General features: G+C 32.0%; 1 protein-coding gene across 1 annotated transcript in view; it reads right to left on the bottom strand.

Moving 5' to 3' along the window:
* Positions 1 to 12232, bottom strand: part of LOC136984844 (complement C3-like) — a 42407-nt gene extending 30175 nt beyond the window's left edge. Inside the window, exons 1-14 of the mRNA XM_067281986.1 lie at positions 12121 to 12232; positions 10952 to 11161; positions 10754 to 10824; positions 7475 to 7618; positions 7365 to 7407; positions 6848 to 6932; positions 6479 to 6578; positions 5693 to 5929; positions 5434 to 5601; positions 4837 to 4959; positions 4164 to 4367; positions 1867 to 2016; positions 868 to 1003; positions 626 to 770 (exon numbers count right to left, since the gene is read on the bottom strand). Of these exons, the coding sequence (XP_067138087.1) occupies positions 626 to 770; positions 868 to 1003; positions 1867 to 2016; positions 4164 to 4367; positions 4837 to 4959; positions 5434 to 5601; positions 5693 to 5929; positions 6479 to 6578; positions 6848 to 6932; positions 7365 to 7407; positions 7475 to 7618; positions 10754 to 10824; positions 10952 to 11161; positions 12121 to 12232 (1928 nt within the window). The remainder of the gene's footprint in view (positions 1 to 625; positions 771 to 867; positions 1004 to 1866; positions 2017 to 4163; positions 4368 to 4836; positions 4960 to 5433; positions 5602 to 5692; positions 5930 to 6478; positions 6579 to 6847; positions 6933 to 7364; positions 7408 to 7474; positions 7619 to 10753; positions 10825 to 10951; positions 11162 to 12120) is intronic.
* Positions 12233 to 20172: the final 7940 nt, after the last annotated feature.

The following is a 20172-nucleotide window of genomic DNA, read 5'->3' as shown; positions in this document are numbered from 1 at the left end:
TTTATACAATCAGAAATGGCGGATTTGTACAGTTTTACATAAAAGATATTGTAAAACTGTGTCCAGGGAATCGAAAAAAAACCGTAAAAATATACGCTGTCCGTTAAGACAACATATTTGATGAACCGGCACCCTGTCTTTTCCATTTTGTATTTTTACTCATACTTTATTATTTTATGAAAGTTTTCGTAATATTAATTAAATAGTCAAGATAAAATAAAACATAAGAATGCAGATGTGAATAACACTGTTGGGACTTGAACAGAACTGTCGATCATGTCCATCGAAACAAACATTTAAGGGAATCATGCTTCTGAATGTGATCCTTCACGACATATAGCGCCGAAATCCGTCTAAAGCCTTCATACAGGAGCTGTAGGCAGTCACGGTAAGCCTATCGCGTGTTTAACAGTATAGCACAGTAATCAAAGATTCTAACAATATTTATCGGTAAAAAATAAAGAAATCTCCTAAACAGTTGCAGATTTTTGCCTCCAACTGTGAAACCCAAGGACAGCTGTTCCAGTCGTCATCTTGTTGCCATCTATGTTATCTATGCGCACCGCGATCAATGTTAAGGTGCTAACAGCATCATTCACATCTGCAATTGTACCAAATATAATACCCGATTTCGAAATCTTCGAATAACCAACTTTCTCCGAAATCACTTCGATTTGATGCATCGTTTTCCTTGCTTTTATCAATTTTATTATCGATAACGACATCGTCTTCCTGTGGTTTGAAGCTACTCATTTTTAAGTGATTATTTCCTGTAGAAATTTTGTTTAATCAAAGAAAATTTTGAAATTTTAGTGTTAATTTTTTAGTTTTACTTAACAATAATGTACAAGTTTAAAACAATTTTACCTATAGAATAACCATTCGTATTTCGTAGTTGGAAATTCCCAAAAACTACTACACCAGCATCGGAAAGGATCTTTAAGGCATTCATTGTATCTCCTGATCCATAACCGTAATCAGATTGTGCTATTCTCTTAAACATCTGTGGAATTAGACAAACTGGTTAAAAGTTTAATCTATATATATAATCGAGACGAGTTGATAATAATAATAATAATCAGCGCAGAGGTTAGGAGTTGAAAGTTGAAATTTGGTACACAGTTAGGGTACGTTACAAGAACGTACACGAAGAAGAAATTTTTCGAAATTCCTCTACACGGGGGAGAGGGACAGGATTAAGACTTAACACTTCCATCGACAATGAAAGTGTTAAGTATCAACAGAAGTGTTAAGAAACAATGGAGAACAAGAGAAAGCGTCGTGCGAGATTTAAGGGCGCTGGAGGGGGAAAAAAAAGTAATATGTTAGAACATATTCGATTTTCAAATTTAAACAGATTAATTCAGTTTTTCTCGACTCTTCTTCTTTAGAACATTCGATAAAAATCGAACGATATAATCAGAAGACGTCGTGAAAATCGAACAATATTACAATATTCGACTTTTAAATTCGACCTTTTTTTAGAAATTAAATATTTAGTTTCTTGATAAAATTACTCTCTTTCTTCTGTGACTATAACGTAATAATCTTAATCTTCGCTATCGTTACTTTTTCCCGAGCAATGCTGAATTTATCTGCTAGTTAATACATAAATTATTTATCTATTAAATTACAAAGAACTTGATATTATAGTTCGAATGGTCTAGCAATAATGGTGGCAGCTTACCGCTCTGCGAGCGGAGATCAGATCCGTACGGTTTGAAGAAAACCGGGAAACTTCTTCCAGATACGTCAAACCTTAACTCTTGCTACCTCACCCTTTTGTGGAGCAGATCAAACACAGAAACGGATTGCTAGAAAGAACCAGGAAGAGAAAAGATTTTAATAGAATAGAATCCTACTTACTTTTTCTTTTGTAAATCTATGTTCGTCCCTAAGCGAATATAGAGCTTTATCAACTGCAAACAATCCTACTTTAGTCTTTGGTTGTCCTTTTAGTATAAATTTTCCTTCTCCGCCTGGCTCAAATTTTGAGAAATTGGAATTTATTATAACCTAACAATAGAGAAATTTCAACATCTTACCAATTAAATCAAATAATTAATGTTAAAATACAAATAAAATGTAGTCTTGTGGAATGATATTCCACAACACTATATTTTATTTCTTCATGTGTATCATTGATATAATGATACACAAATAAATATCATTTTGTATATTTATAAAAACTAATCATATATAATTATTAGTACGTTTGTATGATTTAGGTATAATTATACTAACTGGTTTCGGTCGCAAATGTCAAGTACAGTACATTAACCGATTGAACGATTATACTGGGTTCGCCGCATGAAGTTTTTTGGGTCTTCTTAACGTTTCTAATACTTCATTTGGGCAAGTTTATCATATAAAGTCTATCAGTAGACATCTTCATTTGGCACATTACCACATTTTATTTTCATAAAACTCAAGTAATTGGTTAGACAATAAGACAGCAGGCATGTTACTCTTTGCTAGTGAATTACCGGATATTTATCTGATTATTTTGAAAAATAATTTAGAAACATTCAGAATTTTATATATTCTACAAAAATAAACTTCAGAAAGTTTAATGTTACACAAGTGTTTTGTAACTAATTTAATAAAATAGTCATTGTTTGCCTTTAAAATGAATAACTAAAGATAGAACTTTTCAGAAAAATCAACTCAACAAAAGGATGACCTTTAAGACAAATTTTATCATTGGAAAACTTGCCTGTATGTAGACATTAGAAACGTGATGAAACCCAGAATTTTTCATGCAGCCACGCTTTTCGTCAGATGGAAACCCGTGAACAATTACTGTGATTCAGTTGTTTATATCTTTTCTGTCAGTATGTTTATTGCAGCCTTTACCATTTTGGAAAAACAAAAGAAAGAAACAAATGTATAAAACATAACTATTATACTTCATACTTTAATAAGACACACTTCAAAATAAAATAGAAGTCACTATTTTCCTTTTACTTTCCTAGCCATAACGTATGTAATATGGGAGAGAACTGCATTCGTGTGAAATTTGACTGTGGAAGAATTTTGCGAATTCGAAATTCTGAAGAAAATCTGAACCCAAAAATGAAAACAAAAAAAAAACTCCGTGTATCTGCATGCATGTGTTGGTATCTACAGTCAAACCTGTTTTTACGCGCTCTTTTTATGTGCGATTTTTATTTGTGCGATTTTTTTAATGGGAATTTTTAATCTGTGCGGTATAGTTGGCGACTAGTCTCGTGCGATTCGTCATGTCTCACGTTGACTTATTATAGCTTAATAAACTTATTATAGCATAAATGCACTTATTGTAGTAATATTATTGCATGAATATGCGAAAAATGAAATAATTTACTTTTTAAGTCAACAAAACACCACCTGGACAAAAATATGTAAAACAGACGATAGACAAGACGATGCAGTCAAGTGCTGACATCTGTTGTCAATAAATTCTATTTCATACGGTTTTGAGTTATTTTCTATGTGAGACTTTTTTTATGCGGTCCCTGTTGACCGCATAAAAAAATATTTTTAAATTGTGTTGCGAAAACTATTATATACAGCCATTCGTAAAGTTTCGTGAGATTTTTTTATGCGTTTTTTTTAATGCGGTTCCTATCCCCTGCATAAAAACAGGTTTGACTGTATTTCGTTTTATATCTCAAGATGTAATAATGATTAATTAATCAATAAAATTTGGAAAGATTACTTGTATACTGTCAAATTTTAGTAAGTAATGTTAGAGGGGTGGAAAGATAACATAAAAGATCTTGGGTAGAGTCGAACGTAATAAAAATTTAAATACTTAAAATAATTTGTGATATTTTTGGTAGCGCATACTATTTTCAAGACTAAACATTTTGTCCTTACCTTACTTTATTGTTAATAATACAAAAATAATTTTTAAATTAAAATTTTATAAGAGATTGTGCGTGATTCAACTTTATGTATTACAGTTAACAATATAAAAGTTATTTGATAATAAAATGTCATAACAGCTGGGAAAGCTACAAAACTCATTGCTGGATATTTTTCTACTACAGCAAAACGAATACATTTCGAAATGCTAACGTTTATTGCTATAGTAGGTTAAAAAAACAAATTAATTTTATTTTCGATAACACATTTATTTTTGTTCAGTTTATATTACTCACAAATATAAGACATTTTACCTCTGATTTTGGCTGACATTTTGCATTTACTTCTATTCTCATCGAATCAACAAATAGCTCTTTATCCACTAACATGAACGTCAGAACTCCTACAACTTGTGACATTTCAGCCGTAATGTAAAATCCATATTTTTTCGTAGATAATTTTCCTATGATTCCTGAGTGTAATTGTGTCATAAATTGAATTTTTCCACGAACCAAAACCTATTAATAAATATGAGATGAGATTTGTATGAATTATTATGAATTACAGTTGCAGTTTACATATGCATTGTAAAAAATTCAAAATTCAGAATAGTACAAGACAGTTAAGGTACCAGAGAACCACTCTGGGAGAATTGCGATCTAATCCGAGCATACAATTATCCAAGTATCATCTATAGATGTCAGTTCCAAATATGTCGGGTCCAGGTTTCTCTCTTTCCGAATTACCAGCATGTTTTTCTGCCTTACCTCATCAACTAAAAACTTCATCAGAAACGTTTAATAAAATTCAATTATTTATACTTACTATTAAAAATACTCTTCCAATTTGACCATCTGTATTAACATTAACGTTTAGAATGAAGTTTTTACCAATCTGTGTGGAAGATAAGAAATGTATTGCTAGAATTTTTCAAAAACTATTTTTATTTTAAAAAGTATTATACAATACTAAAGACGTTTTACGTACTGTTTGTTTCCACATTCCTTCGTCTCTCGATACCGCTATAAATTTTCTGGAATAAACTTGATATATTCGGCGTGTTTCAGTTGCTTGTTGTCCACTTTTATATCTGCTATCATTTGTTGTCACCTGATAAAGTTAAAAATATATAACATTTATAATGAAAGCAGTGCGCAAAGGTGATTCCAGTAGTTCTAGTGACAACACTTCTTGCACACTCTTCATTTATAAGATTTCATGTATTGTTATCTGTATTGAAATCTCTTTGTTGAAATTTTCTGAGGAACAGTTTTTCATTATGAGGTTCCACATACAAAAGTGTTCAGAAATTTGTATTTATAGAATTGTGTCAGGTTTCATTTCTTGACTAGTATATGATCCTTATTTCGAACCTAAAGAAAATCCACGCTGAACATGATAAAATTTTTGTAACAGCCCTTACGGTGCAGAAGAGTTAAAATTACAACATGTATTTTTTGATGAAGAATTTTAATCTCAGCAAATTAAATGCTAACTTTCGCAAAGAAAAATCATGTTTATTTATTTAAACATGATTTTCTTTTGTGAATATGTAACATTAAACGAAATTTAGGAAAGGCTTACCGTCACTTGCAGATATCTATCACTAGTTGATGAAGCGTACCGGTAAAAAACGTCACCATTTTTGTCAGTTTTTGCCTGTATATTGACATGTCTGTTATTAGCATTTGTTACTCTAACTGAAACTGGAATATTCGTCGCTGGTTTGCCATTTAAATACACGATATTAGCCTGAAATATGCAATTTCAAAACCGTTTTAACAAATATCTGTTAGATAATGGCTAAGCAAGTAGTTTTAATACCTTTTTTCCCTGTACTTACCAATATTTCATAAGCTATTCCTGGTATGTAGTGAGATTTCATATACTTAAGTGATAAAAGATATGGAGATGTAAAAACTTTAATACGTTCCTCTTTTGCATTTTCTCTTATTCCTGTTGCTTCATCAGTGACAGAAACATTAATTGATAATTTACTGTTCTGTGGAAAATCTTTAAGTTTTGATTGTTTCAAAAGCTCTGCAGTAGATAGTGAAATCTTTGCTTCTCCGTCTTTGACCTAAAAATATAAAGCTACATTACTATATTTTTAAAATTTTTATACTGTGCATAATTAATTTGATAATTAAGTATGTACACACATACTGTATGTCTACTACACTTTTTATTTTTTGGGCAATAACAAGCCATATTTTAGTCTATTTTTGTATTATTCAAGATTATAATGGAGCACCTGGTAAAAAATGCTTTAATAAAATATAATTATAATAAAAGCGTCAGATTTAAAGACAAGGACATAATATTTCAATACAGGAGAAATAATTTCTCCAATGTTCGTATTCCTTTGCCTTCCAGCGTATTAATTTTTAAATACAGTAGAGTCAATGTTTACTTATTACCATGTTTACATAACCAAAACTCAGGAAATATTATTTTTAAACACAAAAACGTATATTTGAGTTTAGACCAATTATACTTCGGATTATGAAAAAGAATAACTAAGGAAGAGAAGTAATTTTAATTATATGTTTTATCTACATTTTAAGATTACTTTTAATAGATAAAGTTACTCATTAGAGAACTAAAAATAACACAACAATTTACTCACTGTAACAGTTTTAATTCCTGCCTGAAGTATATTTTTATTCTGCATCACGATGTTTAATTTACACTCGGCATTTCCATTAACTTTTTTTCCATAAACATATCTGTCAATTAAACAAATCACAATAAAGTTTTCTCTAGTCTTACGTTTTATAAAGTTTTCAAAATTAATTCATTTTGTAATATTATATAAGGGCCAAGCCATAAATAATTTAAATTATTGCCGGATTGTTTATTTATTGATCTAGTTTTATACAAACAGGTATTCATACGAGGAGACTTAATTAAAAAACGAAAAAAAAATGCATTTTAAGATTTAAAATTATTAAAAATAATTTATATTTTTACACGTTATTGACTTTGTAACACTTACTCAGCATGTGCAATAACATCAATTTTTTCATCTTTAAACAAAATCGCATTTGGCACTCGAAGCTTCACAGCAAATGTTGGTAAAGCTAAAGTTGTAAAAAAAGTTCATAAAATGTAAATTTTTAAAAATTGAGAAAAAATGACCCAAAATTTAGTAAACCATTCTTACAGAATACTTTTAAAATGAAGCATACATTGAATTTAAAGCAGAATTTGTTAAATTTTGCAAATTTGTAAGGATTCCATTGAACTGATGTGTGATGGAAATTCAACAATTGAGCGATCTACCAAAGCAATGGCAAAAGAAAATTTTATAATGAAAACAAAACAATATTTACCTTTCAAACACGCGAATAAAATTTGGTAAACCATATAACAGTGACTCCCTAACCGCAACTAAATACCAATACTAAGTAGTTTTATTCGTACAGTGAATGGTTTGTTGGTAAGGTAGTATTTGTATAAGGTAAACTGACTTTTGGATCATTTTGTATAAACTAACTATTAATTTTTCTTACTGAATTCTTCTACATTAAATGACACGGACGTCTTTTCCTGAAACTATGTTTCATCTAATTAAATACAATTCCATACAGTTTATTATACTCGTTTATATGAAAATTGTTACCTGAATTCCATATGAGGCTTCTATTTTCCATTCTCCTAACAAGGGGAATGAAGGAAGGGTAAAATTTATTTTAGGAAATTGGCCAGATGATTGCTTCCATGGCTCTGTGAAAAGGTTATTTTTAACAATAATATTTTGAGGATTCTGAAAAACAAAACAAAAATACTTTACGATGAAAAAAATTCCAATTTAATACTGTTATTAGATATTAATTTACCTTATAAAAATGTTGTATTAATTAAACTTTTAGTTACGTGTCTACTTATTCAATATTGCACTGATCTTCGTCAGTTAAATTTTTTTTTTATTAATATTTACCAGATTAATAAATTTCTTAATCTGTAACAGACTTATTTCTAATTGTCGGAACGAAGTGACGACTAATACTTGACTTTATGCATTCCTTGTCAACCTTATAACTCTAGAATGAGCTGTCCGATCTTGATGAAATTTACCACGACGTTTCATCATCATTACGAGATGAACTGGTTAAAATTTTAACTCTCAAAAATGATCCATTTGTGTAGAACTGGAGATAAGGTTCAAAACGAAGATCGCGTTTTTCTTCAGTATGGTTCATTTTTGAGAGTTGAAATTTTAATCAGTTCATCCTTGAGTGATGATGAGTCGTCCTAGAAACCTTCATCAAGATCGGACAGCTCATTCTAGAGTTATAATGTTGACAAGAAATGCATGAAGTCAAGTATTAGTCGATTCCTGCACGCACGTGTAGAAGCGTCATCTATGGTCGGAAAATACGACAAGTATTAAAACGGTAATTTTGAAAGGTAAATGTTATCGCTTACTAGATACACAGCAACAAATATAAAAAATCTTTATAGAAGAATAAGTTTAAAAAAGGTTTTTTTTAAACGTGGAGCAGCAGCGATCAATATTGATGGCTTTACGATCCATTCTCTTTTTTGTCTTCCTATCGTTAGTACGAAATTTCGATATCTAAATGGAGAAGCTGCACAGTAATTCCAGATTGAGATGAAATCGCCCAAATTCATCGTCGTCGATGAAATGTCAATAATTGGTGCAAGAATGCTTTACATGATCGAGAGAAGATTGGGAGAGATAAACCCCGAGAAAGATAAGCCGTTTAATAAATTCTTTATCTTTATTTGGTGATTTTCGTCAGCTTCCTCCTGTTAAAGATACTTCTCTCTACTCGAGCGTTTTTTACAATGTAATTTCTGAACAAGGTCCCTACCTTGTTGGGACATTACATTCCCATTTGATTCTTTTGAGAAGTTCATTGAACTTAGTATTGTCATAGACAAAATAGCGCAGATAGTGCCTTTGCAGATGTCTTACAACATCTAGTTTCGAGTGATTTCTGTGATACAGATCTGATCATTCTGACACCAAGAAATCGAGCCTATTTATCCAGAGATGAACTTGATCAGTTCCTAACTGCAGTAGAGCTATATCCAACAAACGAGCAAGTTAAACAAAGCAACGAAGACTACTTGCAGTCAACTGGATGCCCTCTTGCTTATATAGCATCCGAAAACACTCCAGATATCGCCTTGCCTTTGTCCAAAAATGACTCAGCTCTCGGTCTCTCCAAGTATTTGAATCTCTCAGTCAATGCCAGAATCATGCTGAGGGTCAACTTATGGGTGCAGGGAGGTCTCGTCAATGGTTCACTGGGAACTATACGGTACATTATATATGCTCCCAATGCTCGCCCTCCAGCTCTTCCTCTGTTTATTTTAGTGGAATTCCATAGCTATCAGGGACCTTTCATCTATAGTAATCTGTTTCCAAGAATCTCCATAACACGATCTTCGAACGATGGCAGTATATTGCGATTTCGTAAACCAGAGATGGGGAACCTGTGGCCTTAAGGCCGCATGCGACCTTTTAGGCCAACAAGTGTGGTCTTCTGCTACCTCTAATGTAAATGTTTATATATACTTTTTAAGACCTACTATTTACTTATTACTTGTATAAAAAGTTCCTACTGAAGTAAAATTACTTAAAATGTAATTATTTTCAATTTTTATTCACCTGTCTTTCTTTTATTACATAACTTTCTAATTACTTAGCGGCCTAAGCCTAGGGATAAAACGACAAAAAAATTTTAATGCGGCCTCTATAAGGGACGATGAATTGTAATGTGGCCTTCATGAAAAAAAGGTTCCCACTCCTGTCGTAGACAGTTTCCCCTTACCTTAGCATTTTCGATGACTATACATAAATCACAGAAATTAACTCTTCAAAAATCAAAATAGATATAGGGGAAAAAAGACAGCTATCGGTCTTTCCTATGTTACATTGAGTCGAGTGAAAAAAATAACTGGCAGTATTTTTATAGAGTTACAATAAAGATCGCTACAAGTCAAGTCCAAGGCCCATATTGATAGACAGAATTTCGTGAGACGTTGGCATAGCAATTAATTAATGGCTTATTTTGACCTTATATTTGTACCATGAAATGATCCAATAGAAATCAAATATATTGTTGAGAACAAATAATTCTTTGTTTTTTTTTCCCCATAATCTAGAAAATAAAGGTGCGAGCAGTCTCGTTCCGACTGCACGCTGATACAGCGTTACTTAACTAGTTAGTAGTAAGATTTAATATAATTAAATGGTCAAAGGTAATTCTTGCATCATCTTTAGTTCATTTAGTTTGATTAGATACAACAACGCACAACCTGGGTGATCTGTTGAAGGAATGGCCTCCTTGGTAAAGTGGTTTTATTAAAAATTTGCATTTATTTAGGTATTATACACGGAAAAGAAATTTTAAAACTTTACATTAGCTCGTTGTACTGGACTCAACCTGCGACCAAAATTCAGTATTTACTAATTCTTATTTATTAGACTATTAATGGATATGTAGTTTTGCAAAACGTAGATGAGATCATTGAAAAATACGTAAATATTATGTTTATAACAGAACCAGATGAAACTCCAAACACCAGCACAAGCCTACAAGTAAAGGGCAGTTGTGAGGTGTGCTGTTTATTCAAATCAAAATGTGAACATTTTCATTTATTATTTAGTCACCAGTGGACAAGTAGATAAAATCACTGAATTGTAAACATGGATTCTTACATCACGAACGAACTAGAAAATTAGAGTTTTCTGAAGTATCTTCATCTATCTAACACTAAAATAAGGTCTAGCTTTTTACATAAAATCTTCTTTGGAATATTGCCCATATGCTACGATTACTACTTTCATTTTCCCGCTACAATTTATTTAATCTTATATGTGTACTAAGCTTTAAATTTTTTATTTATATTAATTTTTGAATATTACCTTTATCTGAATTCGAACTTTATAGTTTACGGGAAACAGCTTCTCGTTCAACGCAATAACTCGAATATGTACTATAAAAATATTAAATTCATTAAATTCAAATTCTGCTCTTCAATACATTAAGCTCGTAACTAGTTCACTTATAACATCGTACACACTCTACTTACATTTAAAAATATTATATATTTTAAGTATTACCTGTTTGTTTAGGGTTATAAATTGGCTTATTCGTTTGAAGAAAAACGTAGTCTTTACCGTAGTCAACAGCTACATTCTTAGTTGCTTTAAACATTCTTCCTATCTTTGCTTCTACAAAAACATAGAGATGTGGTCTACCAAAATTATCAACTTTTACGTACTTTAACAGTTCTTTAGAACGCAAGTTAATGTATACATAAACTGGAATGCCTGTAACGTAGACATTTTATCTTTTCATTTTTATGTTTGAAACATAGGATTTCATATCATACTATTATTTTTAAGAGAGAAAATTTAATTGATTTCCGTGTTTTAATTAGACTTGCGCTTCTAACTTTTAGCGCTTAATAGGCCGTTAGACTCTACAAAACTGAAAATTAATAGCTTGCATTTTCATAAAGACTTCTGCTCTTAGTGTCTTTTACCTGGCTTATTGTGGTTTAGTGCCGCAACAATGGGATGGCTGGATGTTGAGATATGGAAATCGACAAATTTGGAATAGACCATCCCCAAAATTTTCTGAGGTTTTTCGACCTGTTTTGGGTTTTACTCATTACTCATTTTATTTACTACGTGTTTTCTATTCCCTGCAGACCACTTATTCGGCGACGAGACGGTAAGACCTGCTCACTGGTCACTACATGGATAAATAGGAGGGTCTTAAAACATTCGAGTGGAGAGGTCGCGAGGAATAGGGTGTCCGGTCACCGAGTAATAACTGATATGAACCCCAGTTAAACAAAACTAATTTAACAAATTTTTATAAGAAAGAAAAATTAGTTAATAATCGAATGTTTTGATTAAGGTTGTAACCTAACTCCAAACATTGGTATGACTGTTGATTCAGAGGAATATTTGATAGGTTTGTTGTCTTATCATTAGACGAGCAGCCAGGAAGCTTCCGGTAAAGATCCGAGTTTTTCCTTTTGAATTATAATTAATTTAACAAACTAATTAGCTCTAATAAACCCTTCGGATCTTCACATTGGCATAAGAAAATATATATCCATTTAAGAGAATTACTTCACAGAATCAGTCAAACAAACTCTCAACATATTACATATTGTAAAAAGCATGAAATTTTTAAAAATATGTTCACGTAATTTTAAAATAATTTTAATATTTACAACTACTTTTAGTAAGAAAAATTTTAAATATTTTAGACACACCACTTCTTAAAGCAACACGTTGGGATGAAAAAACTTTTGTCATTCCAGGATAGTCCTTTATTGTAACGTCTATTACTTCATTGACAGGAACATTATAAGCTATTATGGACATCCTTTCATTTTTATCTAAAGATAAAGTTTTAGGTGCTGCAATAAAAATTCTTCTGAAAATATTAAAGTTAATATTATCAGAAATTTTATCCGAAGCATTTCAAATACCGTATTGCAAAAAGATTTTACAGTGTACATAACTTACCCTTGGTATTCTTTAATTTTAGCTGGTTTAACAGTTTCGGGCCTCCGCCCACATCCAAAAACAGATTGAATAATTATGAGTGAAAGCAGAATCCAGTTTCTAAAAGAATAAAAAACTTTTAAAGTTCTAAATGAAATATTTGTGCGAAATATAAATGTAGGTGATACAAACAGTAATACTTCAAACATAGTTTTAAATGTCTTTGAACATTGTACGTAATGATGACTAACGAAAAGTCAATAATTGATGCATCAAAGCCACTAGAAGTTTGCATAGTAGGAAATTGAGTCTTGGGCATGAAAGTTCCTCAGTTTCTAAGTAACTATCAATTATTAATTTCTTATGTATCTATCAAGAACTTACTGGTTTCAAGAATTTTTAAGTTGTTCGCTTGAATTTGATCAGGAGTCTCAGAGAGAGAGATTGGTCATTTAACTAAGAAGAGATTAGATAACAATTATTATATAACTATATTAAATAACAATAAGTAATATATTAAGGACGATATAATTAGAAAACATGCTTAAGTACAAGGGCTCTATCATTTATACAATTCAAATTCGAGCGTATTATGATATATACCAGACTATAAAGTCAAGAGTTTACACCCCACCAATGAAGTGGCTTAAGGTAACTTTTCTAGTTTTCCTTGTATGTGTAACATCTAAACAGAAGCCAGTTGTCTATCAAAAAGTACCCGATAAGCCAGTGGTTCTCAAAGTAAGTCAGGGGTTTCATAAAGCTACATTGAAAAGTAACATATAATCAAAACATAAGAAATCGGTACATATCATATCTTATAAAGTCAATGAATTCCCACTGAGAGCAAGTGTTGCCAGACTAGATTATTCAGAGTTGGCAACAGTGTTGATGACCGGCTTTGTCAGTTTGTTGCGCACCAACTCTCGTACAGCTTCCTGCACGAGACTTGTGCTGCTCTACTGTTACCACGAGCATTTCTTCTACTCAACAAATTATTTTTACTATTTTTAAAGCCCTGCAATGGATCGATGGTTAAAAAGAATTAGTAAAGCAAAAACATCCAAAGAAGATACAGAAATAGGTGAACTTGCAAAGGAACGATCTAAAATTACTAGTTCAAAAAACACGGAATGTTCCCTCTTGTTCTGAACGGCAGCCAGGCAAAAGAAATGCAAGTATGATTCTCAGTATTTGTCATATGGCTTTACTAGTACTGATGATGAAGAAGCCCCATACGCCATTTGTGTGCTTTGTCACACAAGATTAGCTAACAGTTCGTTGGAACCAGCAAAATTGCAAAGACACATGGAGACCAGGCATAGTGTTTATAAAAATAAGGATAAATCGTTTTTTGAAAGAATGCTTGAAAGTTTCAATAAAACTACAAATTTCATGGTAAACAAATGCAGAACAGACAATAAAAATGCAACTGAAGCGTCATATAAAGCATCTTACCGTATTTTTTCTACATGGAGAAGCACACACTATTGGTGAATCATTGATAGAACCTATATTGAAAGATGTAGTTTCATGTGTATTTGAAGAAAAGTGTGCTCGAAAGGTTGAATCTATATCTCTATCTAATGATACGATGTCGAGGCGTATTGTTGATATTTCTGATGACATTGAAACCGAACTTATTTCACGATTGTATGCATGTGATGCTTACGCGTTGCAAATAGATGATTGTACAGATGTGGCAGCAGTGGCAATTCTACTTGTGTTTGTTAGATATGATTTCAATAAAACAATTGAGGCAATTTGCTTTTCTGGAAAAGTTAAAAATTTCGTACCACAGGAAAAGATATATTTGATTGTATTGATGATTATATAAAAAATCATGGTATTAGTTTAGAGAAATGCATTTCAGTGTGCATTGATGGGACAAAGGCTATGATGGGAAAATTATTTGGTGCTGTAACCAGAAAAGAAAAATGTTGCAAAAAATTGCAGCAGTAATTACTGCATTCTTCACAGATATGCATTAGTGACAAAAAGGATTTCTGCTTCTTTAAAGGTAGTTTTGGACGAAGCCGAGCAAATTATCAATTTTAGTAAGACTCGGCCATTACAATCAAGTGTATTTAAAGCTTTATGCGAAGATATTGGTAGTCATGAAATGACACTTCTTTTACACACAGAAGTAAGATGGCTTTCAAGAGGAAATGTGCTGGTGAGAATAATTAAATTGATTTAAAAAAATTGCAGTTTTACTTTTTTGAACATAAATTTAATTTGTCTAAAAGATTAAGATAATAATGTATGGCGTGCAAAACTTATAACTTTAGCAGATGTTTCTTCAAAGTTGAATGAAACATGCCTATCTCTGCAAAGAAAGGAAACAAACATTTTTCGAACTCAAGATAATACGATATCTTTATCTCGTAAATTACAGTACTGGATTTCAGAAGCAGAGCATGGTAATTTTGACTGTTTTCCACTTTCTACAAGGATCTAAAATGGAACTGTACGCAAACACACTCAATAAAATTAAAGATTATCTCAACAGCTTATCCACATCTTTTACCGAGTATTTTCTTATCTTGGAAAAGAATACTATAGGGTACAAAATCGATTAACAGTATCAAAGAAACGAACAGGATTTCTGTCAGCGGATTATGAGAAATTAATAGAAATTACATCCGATACTCAGTTAAAGGCTAAATGAAAAAGTGCCGTTAGATGTACTCTGGGGAGTCTATTTGAAGAATATCCTGAAATATCTAAACAGGCCATAAAAATACTTTTGCCCTTTACGACAACATATTGCTGTGAATCAAGATTTTTGAGATATGCTAGCAGGAAAACAAAGTATCGAAGCAGACTGGATGCCGCCCCAGATATGAGAATCCAGTTATCAAGTATAAAACCAAATTTCCAGAAGATACTTATGTTAAAAAAACAGATGCATTCATCTCACTAAAAGTTGATATTCCAATTTACGGTAAGTGTGTTTCAAATAAACTATTTCTTCTATTATAATAAGTATTAATTTAAATAAGAGTTCCATTATATTACAAATAATGTAAAAGGGTAACATTGCAAAAAAGTTTGAGAATTACTGCCATAAGAATATTGCTTAATTGTTAAAATTTTATCATTAAATATATTTTTCAAAATGAAATATTATAAATAATAAAATCACTTACTTTAAATTGCCATTGGAGATGTTATGCAAAAGATTCATAGGCAGCGTCATGTCTTTCTGTGATAGAGTATCTCGTTTGTAATATATAGTAGTTACCTTTGGACAGTTCTTATATAAGTTACGCTTAACATGACGTCGCAATAAAAAAATGAGAGTTTATTCGTATAATGTCATAAGTACTCTAAAATAATTGCAGTTAAGATATAATTATTTTATCATTTATCGTGCTAAAGTGATAAACTGTATTAAACGCCCATTGTTTACAAGTATATAAAATCATTTTATCACTTATAAATATTTTACATTATATCATATAAATAAACACAATAATTAAGAATATTGATTATGTATTCTTGATTAACTATTTTGTGGGGAGATTGAACATTCACTGCTGCACCCGAGAGCCCACATTTAATCTAGATCGTGCATGTAGCCAGATCATTATCTAATTTAAGATTTTTCTGCGATTCTTTCTTAAATAAGTCTAACTCGACAGATGATATATCATAGATAAAAGTTCATAAGACCTTGATAACATTCTTGTTGACCTATTTATTTTATAAATATTATTTTATATCAAAACAACAGCCCTGGATTCTAACCAATTCGTTATACAAATATGAAAATAATATAAAAGACTAGCCATTGATTAAATATGGGGAGATATGTTCGAAGTTTGTGGACTGTCTATGATAATTTAAAAATAAATATAAAAATATGGCCAAAACGAATTTATCATTACAAAAATCTTCAGAAAGACTTTTGCAATGTTTATGCTAATATTTATTTTTTATTTGTGATTATTACGATGTTTCAAGTGATGATAATAAAAACTTTTTCACTAGATTCGAGCCGAAGACCATTTGTAGACTTTGATAAGTTCGTTTCAGTAATAGAAAAACAGGGCGTTAAAAGGACTTCTGACCACCTTGAAACATTTATGTTTATTACCATGGATCCAGATGCATATTTGATAAAAATGGCATGTAATGGCAGAAAAATAGTAATTATAAATATTTATCAGTGTGAAGTTCTTATTAATTCACTGGAAAATTCTCGTGGAAAAAGTTTTTACCAATTCGTATGCATCAATTCTTCTTTAACGCATGTAATCATTTCTGGTTCCTGGTTACGGAGAACGCAGCGCACTGCTCGAGATACTTCTCTGAATATCCTCTATAGAATCTGCGCCTAGACTATTTCTTAGCCAATTTCTCCAGAGCCTGAAAAAATTGGCCAGTAGCATGGATATTTCCCAGTTGACTCTTCCGGTGTAAGACATACTGGTGAAAAACAGACACGGTTCTTTCGTTGGAAGTAATATTTGGAAATGTTGAGTTTTTGACAAATTTCATGAAAATATATCCCATAAATTTTCTTACTCATCATTTAAAAATTTTTTTTCTTTGACTTGAAGGTTATTTTGGTGGATTGTCCAGTTCAAAATTCATCAACAATATTAACATCTTGTTTTGACAATACTTTCGTGTTACATTCAGTTGTTACCATAATTACTTCGTGAAAAATCCAACTTTTTGAAGATCTTAAATCTGGCTACGGCTATCGCTTTCGACTTTTGCCCTAAACAACAGAGCTCAAATCAAGAAACAATTTTTTATACACTGCTATACAGTGCTATACAGGCCAGCTATATGAAATAAGTAAATGCAAATTCGAAGAAAAACATGATATTTAGGACTATACTATACAATTAAAGTAAAAACACGTTTGCATGTAATAGCGACGATTTTTCGTACTTACAGTGCTTTCACGAATATTTTCCATTAAACTGACTTATTTAGCTATGATTCCATATTTTCACGCTACATGCTGTCCATCTCACAAAGAATATCAGTTAATAAAAATTATTACCGCTTATAACAAAGTCTCAAAAACATCTACTGCGGAAAATTATACGTAATGCCAAGCGTAATGCTTGTCATCATATACAATTTTTCTTGCTTGTCACACGCTGGCTAGCGACAGGCGTTGATCTAATCTGGTGTTATTTATGATGACCTGATGTCATCCAAAATGATGCATGACATGCTTGTCAGCTAGGCATAACGTATTATCATGCTCGGTCTACAAGTCGTGAGGACATTGAAAGCTTCTCTTTGTAAGACAGTCTGGGAACTACATTTTCGCAAATTTATTTCGTTGAATAGATGAAGTAGAAAGAAATATCATTTGCCGCCAACAAAAAAGTTCAAAGTGACATGGTCATCAGGAGAGTCACGACTACCATTTTCTGGGATCGATTGGGCATTATCTTCATCAACTTCTTTGAGCCAGTCACTGTTGGTCGGTATCGTGACAATTGTCACAATACCTGGATTAAATTTGTTCTGAGTCGAAACTCTCTTGAATATCGTCAGAGTGACAGGGTTTTTTATGGTGTGCAGGTGCTTCGATCCCTAATTCGTGGAATTACGCAAATTCAAGAAAACGTTATTCGCAGAAGCCACGGATAAGTGACAATATTGTAGTGATTTTTTTACACCTCGCTGTTCAATAACATTTTGGATTTTTGTTTAAACTGCTAAAATTCCTAACTAGACTGTGTTACGGCTAACGAATATTTTAGCCGGGCACAAGTTCAGGGTGGTCGACACTCGAGAGTCCGTACCCCAAGGTTCAAATCTATTGTGAGGTATACGTTCGTTCTTCTTGCTTCGCACTTGCCGATGTCCTAGCAACAAGTGAACAAGTAACAATGTGTGTGAACCTGCGATTCCTCTCGTACCGCGCAGGATTATTATCGCAACGATTTCCGTTGCCGCGGCTAGAGGTCTTCTGCCTTAGGGGCGTTTAGTCATAATCCCACGAACAATAGTACGCGCTACTGGCCACTCGAACAAGCACATGTACCAAGTGTCCGTTACAGACTGTGAAATTTCGTTACAATGTTTAAGTGTAACACCTCATCAGTGGATGAAATAAGACAGCACTTTGTTTGCATGAAATCTCAAAGACCACATATTTTAATTTAAAATCGCGAAAAAAAATTAAATCCGCATCCAAAAATACTTTTATATCTTCTATATCTGCATTTATCTAAAAATTTAAAATATTTGCGGGTTTAAAAATGAGGCTTTTTGTTTATTTTTTGTAATATGTACAGTTATAAAGACAATCACATTAAAGTTTAAGTCTGTAGAAATTATCTCAACTTACATCGATTGACGACTCGGTTTTGTTAAGTTTCACAGATAGGTATTATCTTTCAGGGTCAGAAAAGGAAAAGTTTTGTGTTTTGTTTCCCACAGAGATAAGAGCTCAGGCCCACTCCTCACTGTAAGCGTTATTAGCTGCAAAGTGTTTTATTACTCTATTTACAAAAAAACCTCTCCTATTAGTTAGAAGTGAATGAAATTATAACGTAATTGTTTACTGTACCGCAAAAAATATTATCTTTGACATTTAACAAATACTTTCTTAAAGAGTGATTTCCGTATTTATCTTTAATATTGTTTGCATTAAACATTTAATTCAATTATTTTTTTTAAATTAATTAAATTAAATACTATTTCTGTGATCTTCACTCACAGATTCCTAGACGGTGTGGTTATAGTCTTCTTCAGTCATTTCTCGAGCGTAGCACCAAAATTGGAAGAACATCCAACTTAATTTTAAGGAAGTCTAACTCGTATTATTGAAAGACACAGACAACATTGTTATGGATTGAAGATTTTGGCGTGTGAAAAAGGTATTTGCTGGTCAAGATGATCTCGTACGAAAGGGATTTCTTTTGTATACGACAGGGATCGGCAATCTATGGCACGTGTGCCAAAGAAAGGCACACAGACGATTTTCAGTGGCACTCTGAATAAAAATGTAGTAAAAATTATATTTTAATTATTAATTATACATTTATATAGAAGTCATATTTCAGCAAAGGTTGTGGTACATCAAAAACGAATCTCGTTTGTATATTTCTATTACAGTGCATGCATTTACGCTTTTCTGTCGACAACTATATGTTATGGAAGCACTTCACATCTAAGAATATAATTCAATTAACAACTCAACTTCAAAATTATACATTTTTGAAATCAGTTATAACCAGAGTAATTTTGATTACATATACAATAGACTTTGTAAAATCACGTCGGCACTCGGAATAACACGATAACTTAGGTTTCGGCACAACACTGCTGAAAGGTTGCCGATTCCTGGTATTCGAGATCTGTTGTTCAACTGAATAACAAGGGAACAACACTCTCTCACAATTTATAATTGTTTTATTCCTTTCTACAATTGTTTATTCTCTAATTAATTAGAGAATAAACAATTGTTGTAAAAAGGCACGCGACATACGACAACGTCCATTGTCCTTTACAGATCTCACATGCACCTTCTGCCATAGACAGATGTTTTGGCAAAAATCGTCTATGCGTTGCTGCATTAGAAAGCGACATATGACCGCATTCTAATGCAGCAACGCATAGACGATTTGTCTGGGAGCTGCCTTTAAGAAGAACTCTACAGAAAACTTCTTGCTATTTAGCTGTTAAACACCTTAAAGGAAATTTGAAAAACTCCATACAGCTATCCTGCCACAGACAGAATTGTTGAGTTAGAACCTTACTGACACCTAAACTGATTGCAAGAAATTCCCAGGTTTCTTCTGTGTGTAACATCTAAATCAAGGAAACGCCTCTTC

This window comes from Centruroides vittatus, unplaced genomic scaffold (genome assembly GCF_030686945.1).
Source record: "Centruroides vittatus isolate TY-2023 unplaced genomic scaffold, ASM3068694v2 contig_933, whole genome shotgun sequence".
NCBI lineage: Eukaryota > Metazoa > Arthropoda > Arachnida > Scorpiones > Buthidae > Centruroides > Centruroides vittatus.
The sequence above is the reverse complement of the archived record's forward strand: the minus strand, read 5'-3'. Positions and strand labels throughout refer to the sequence as shown.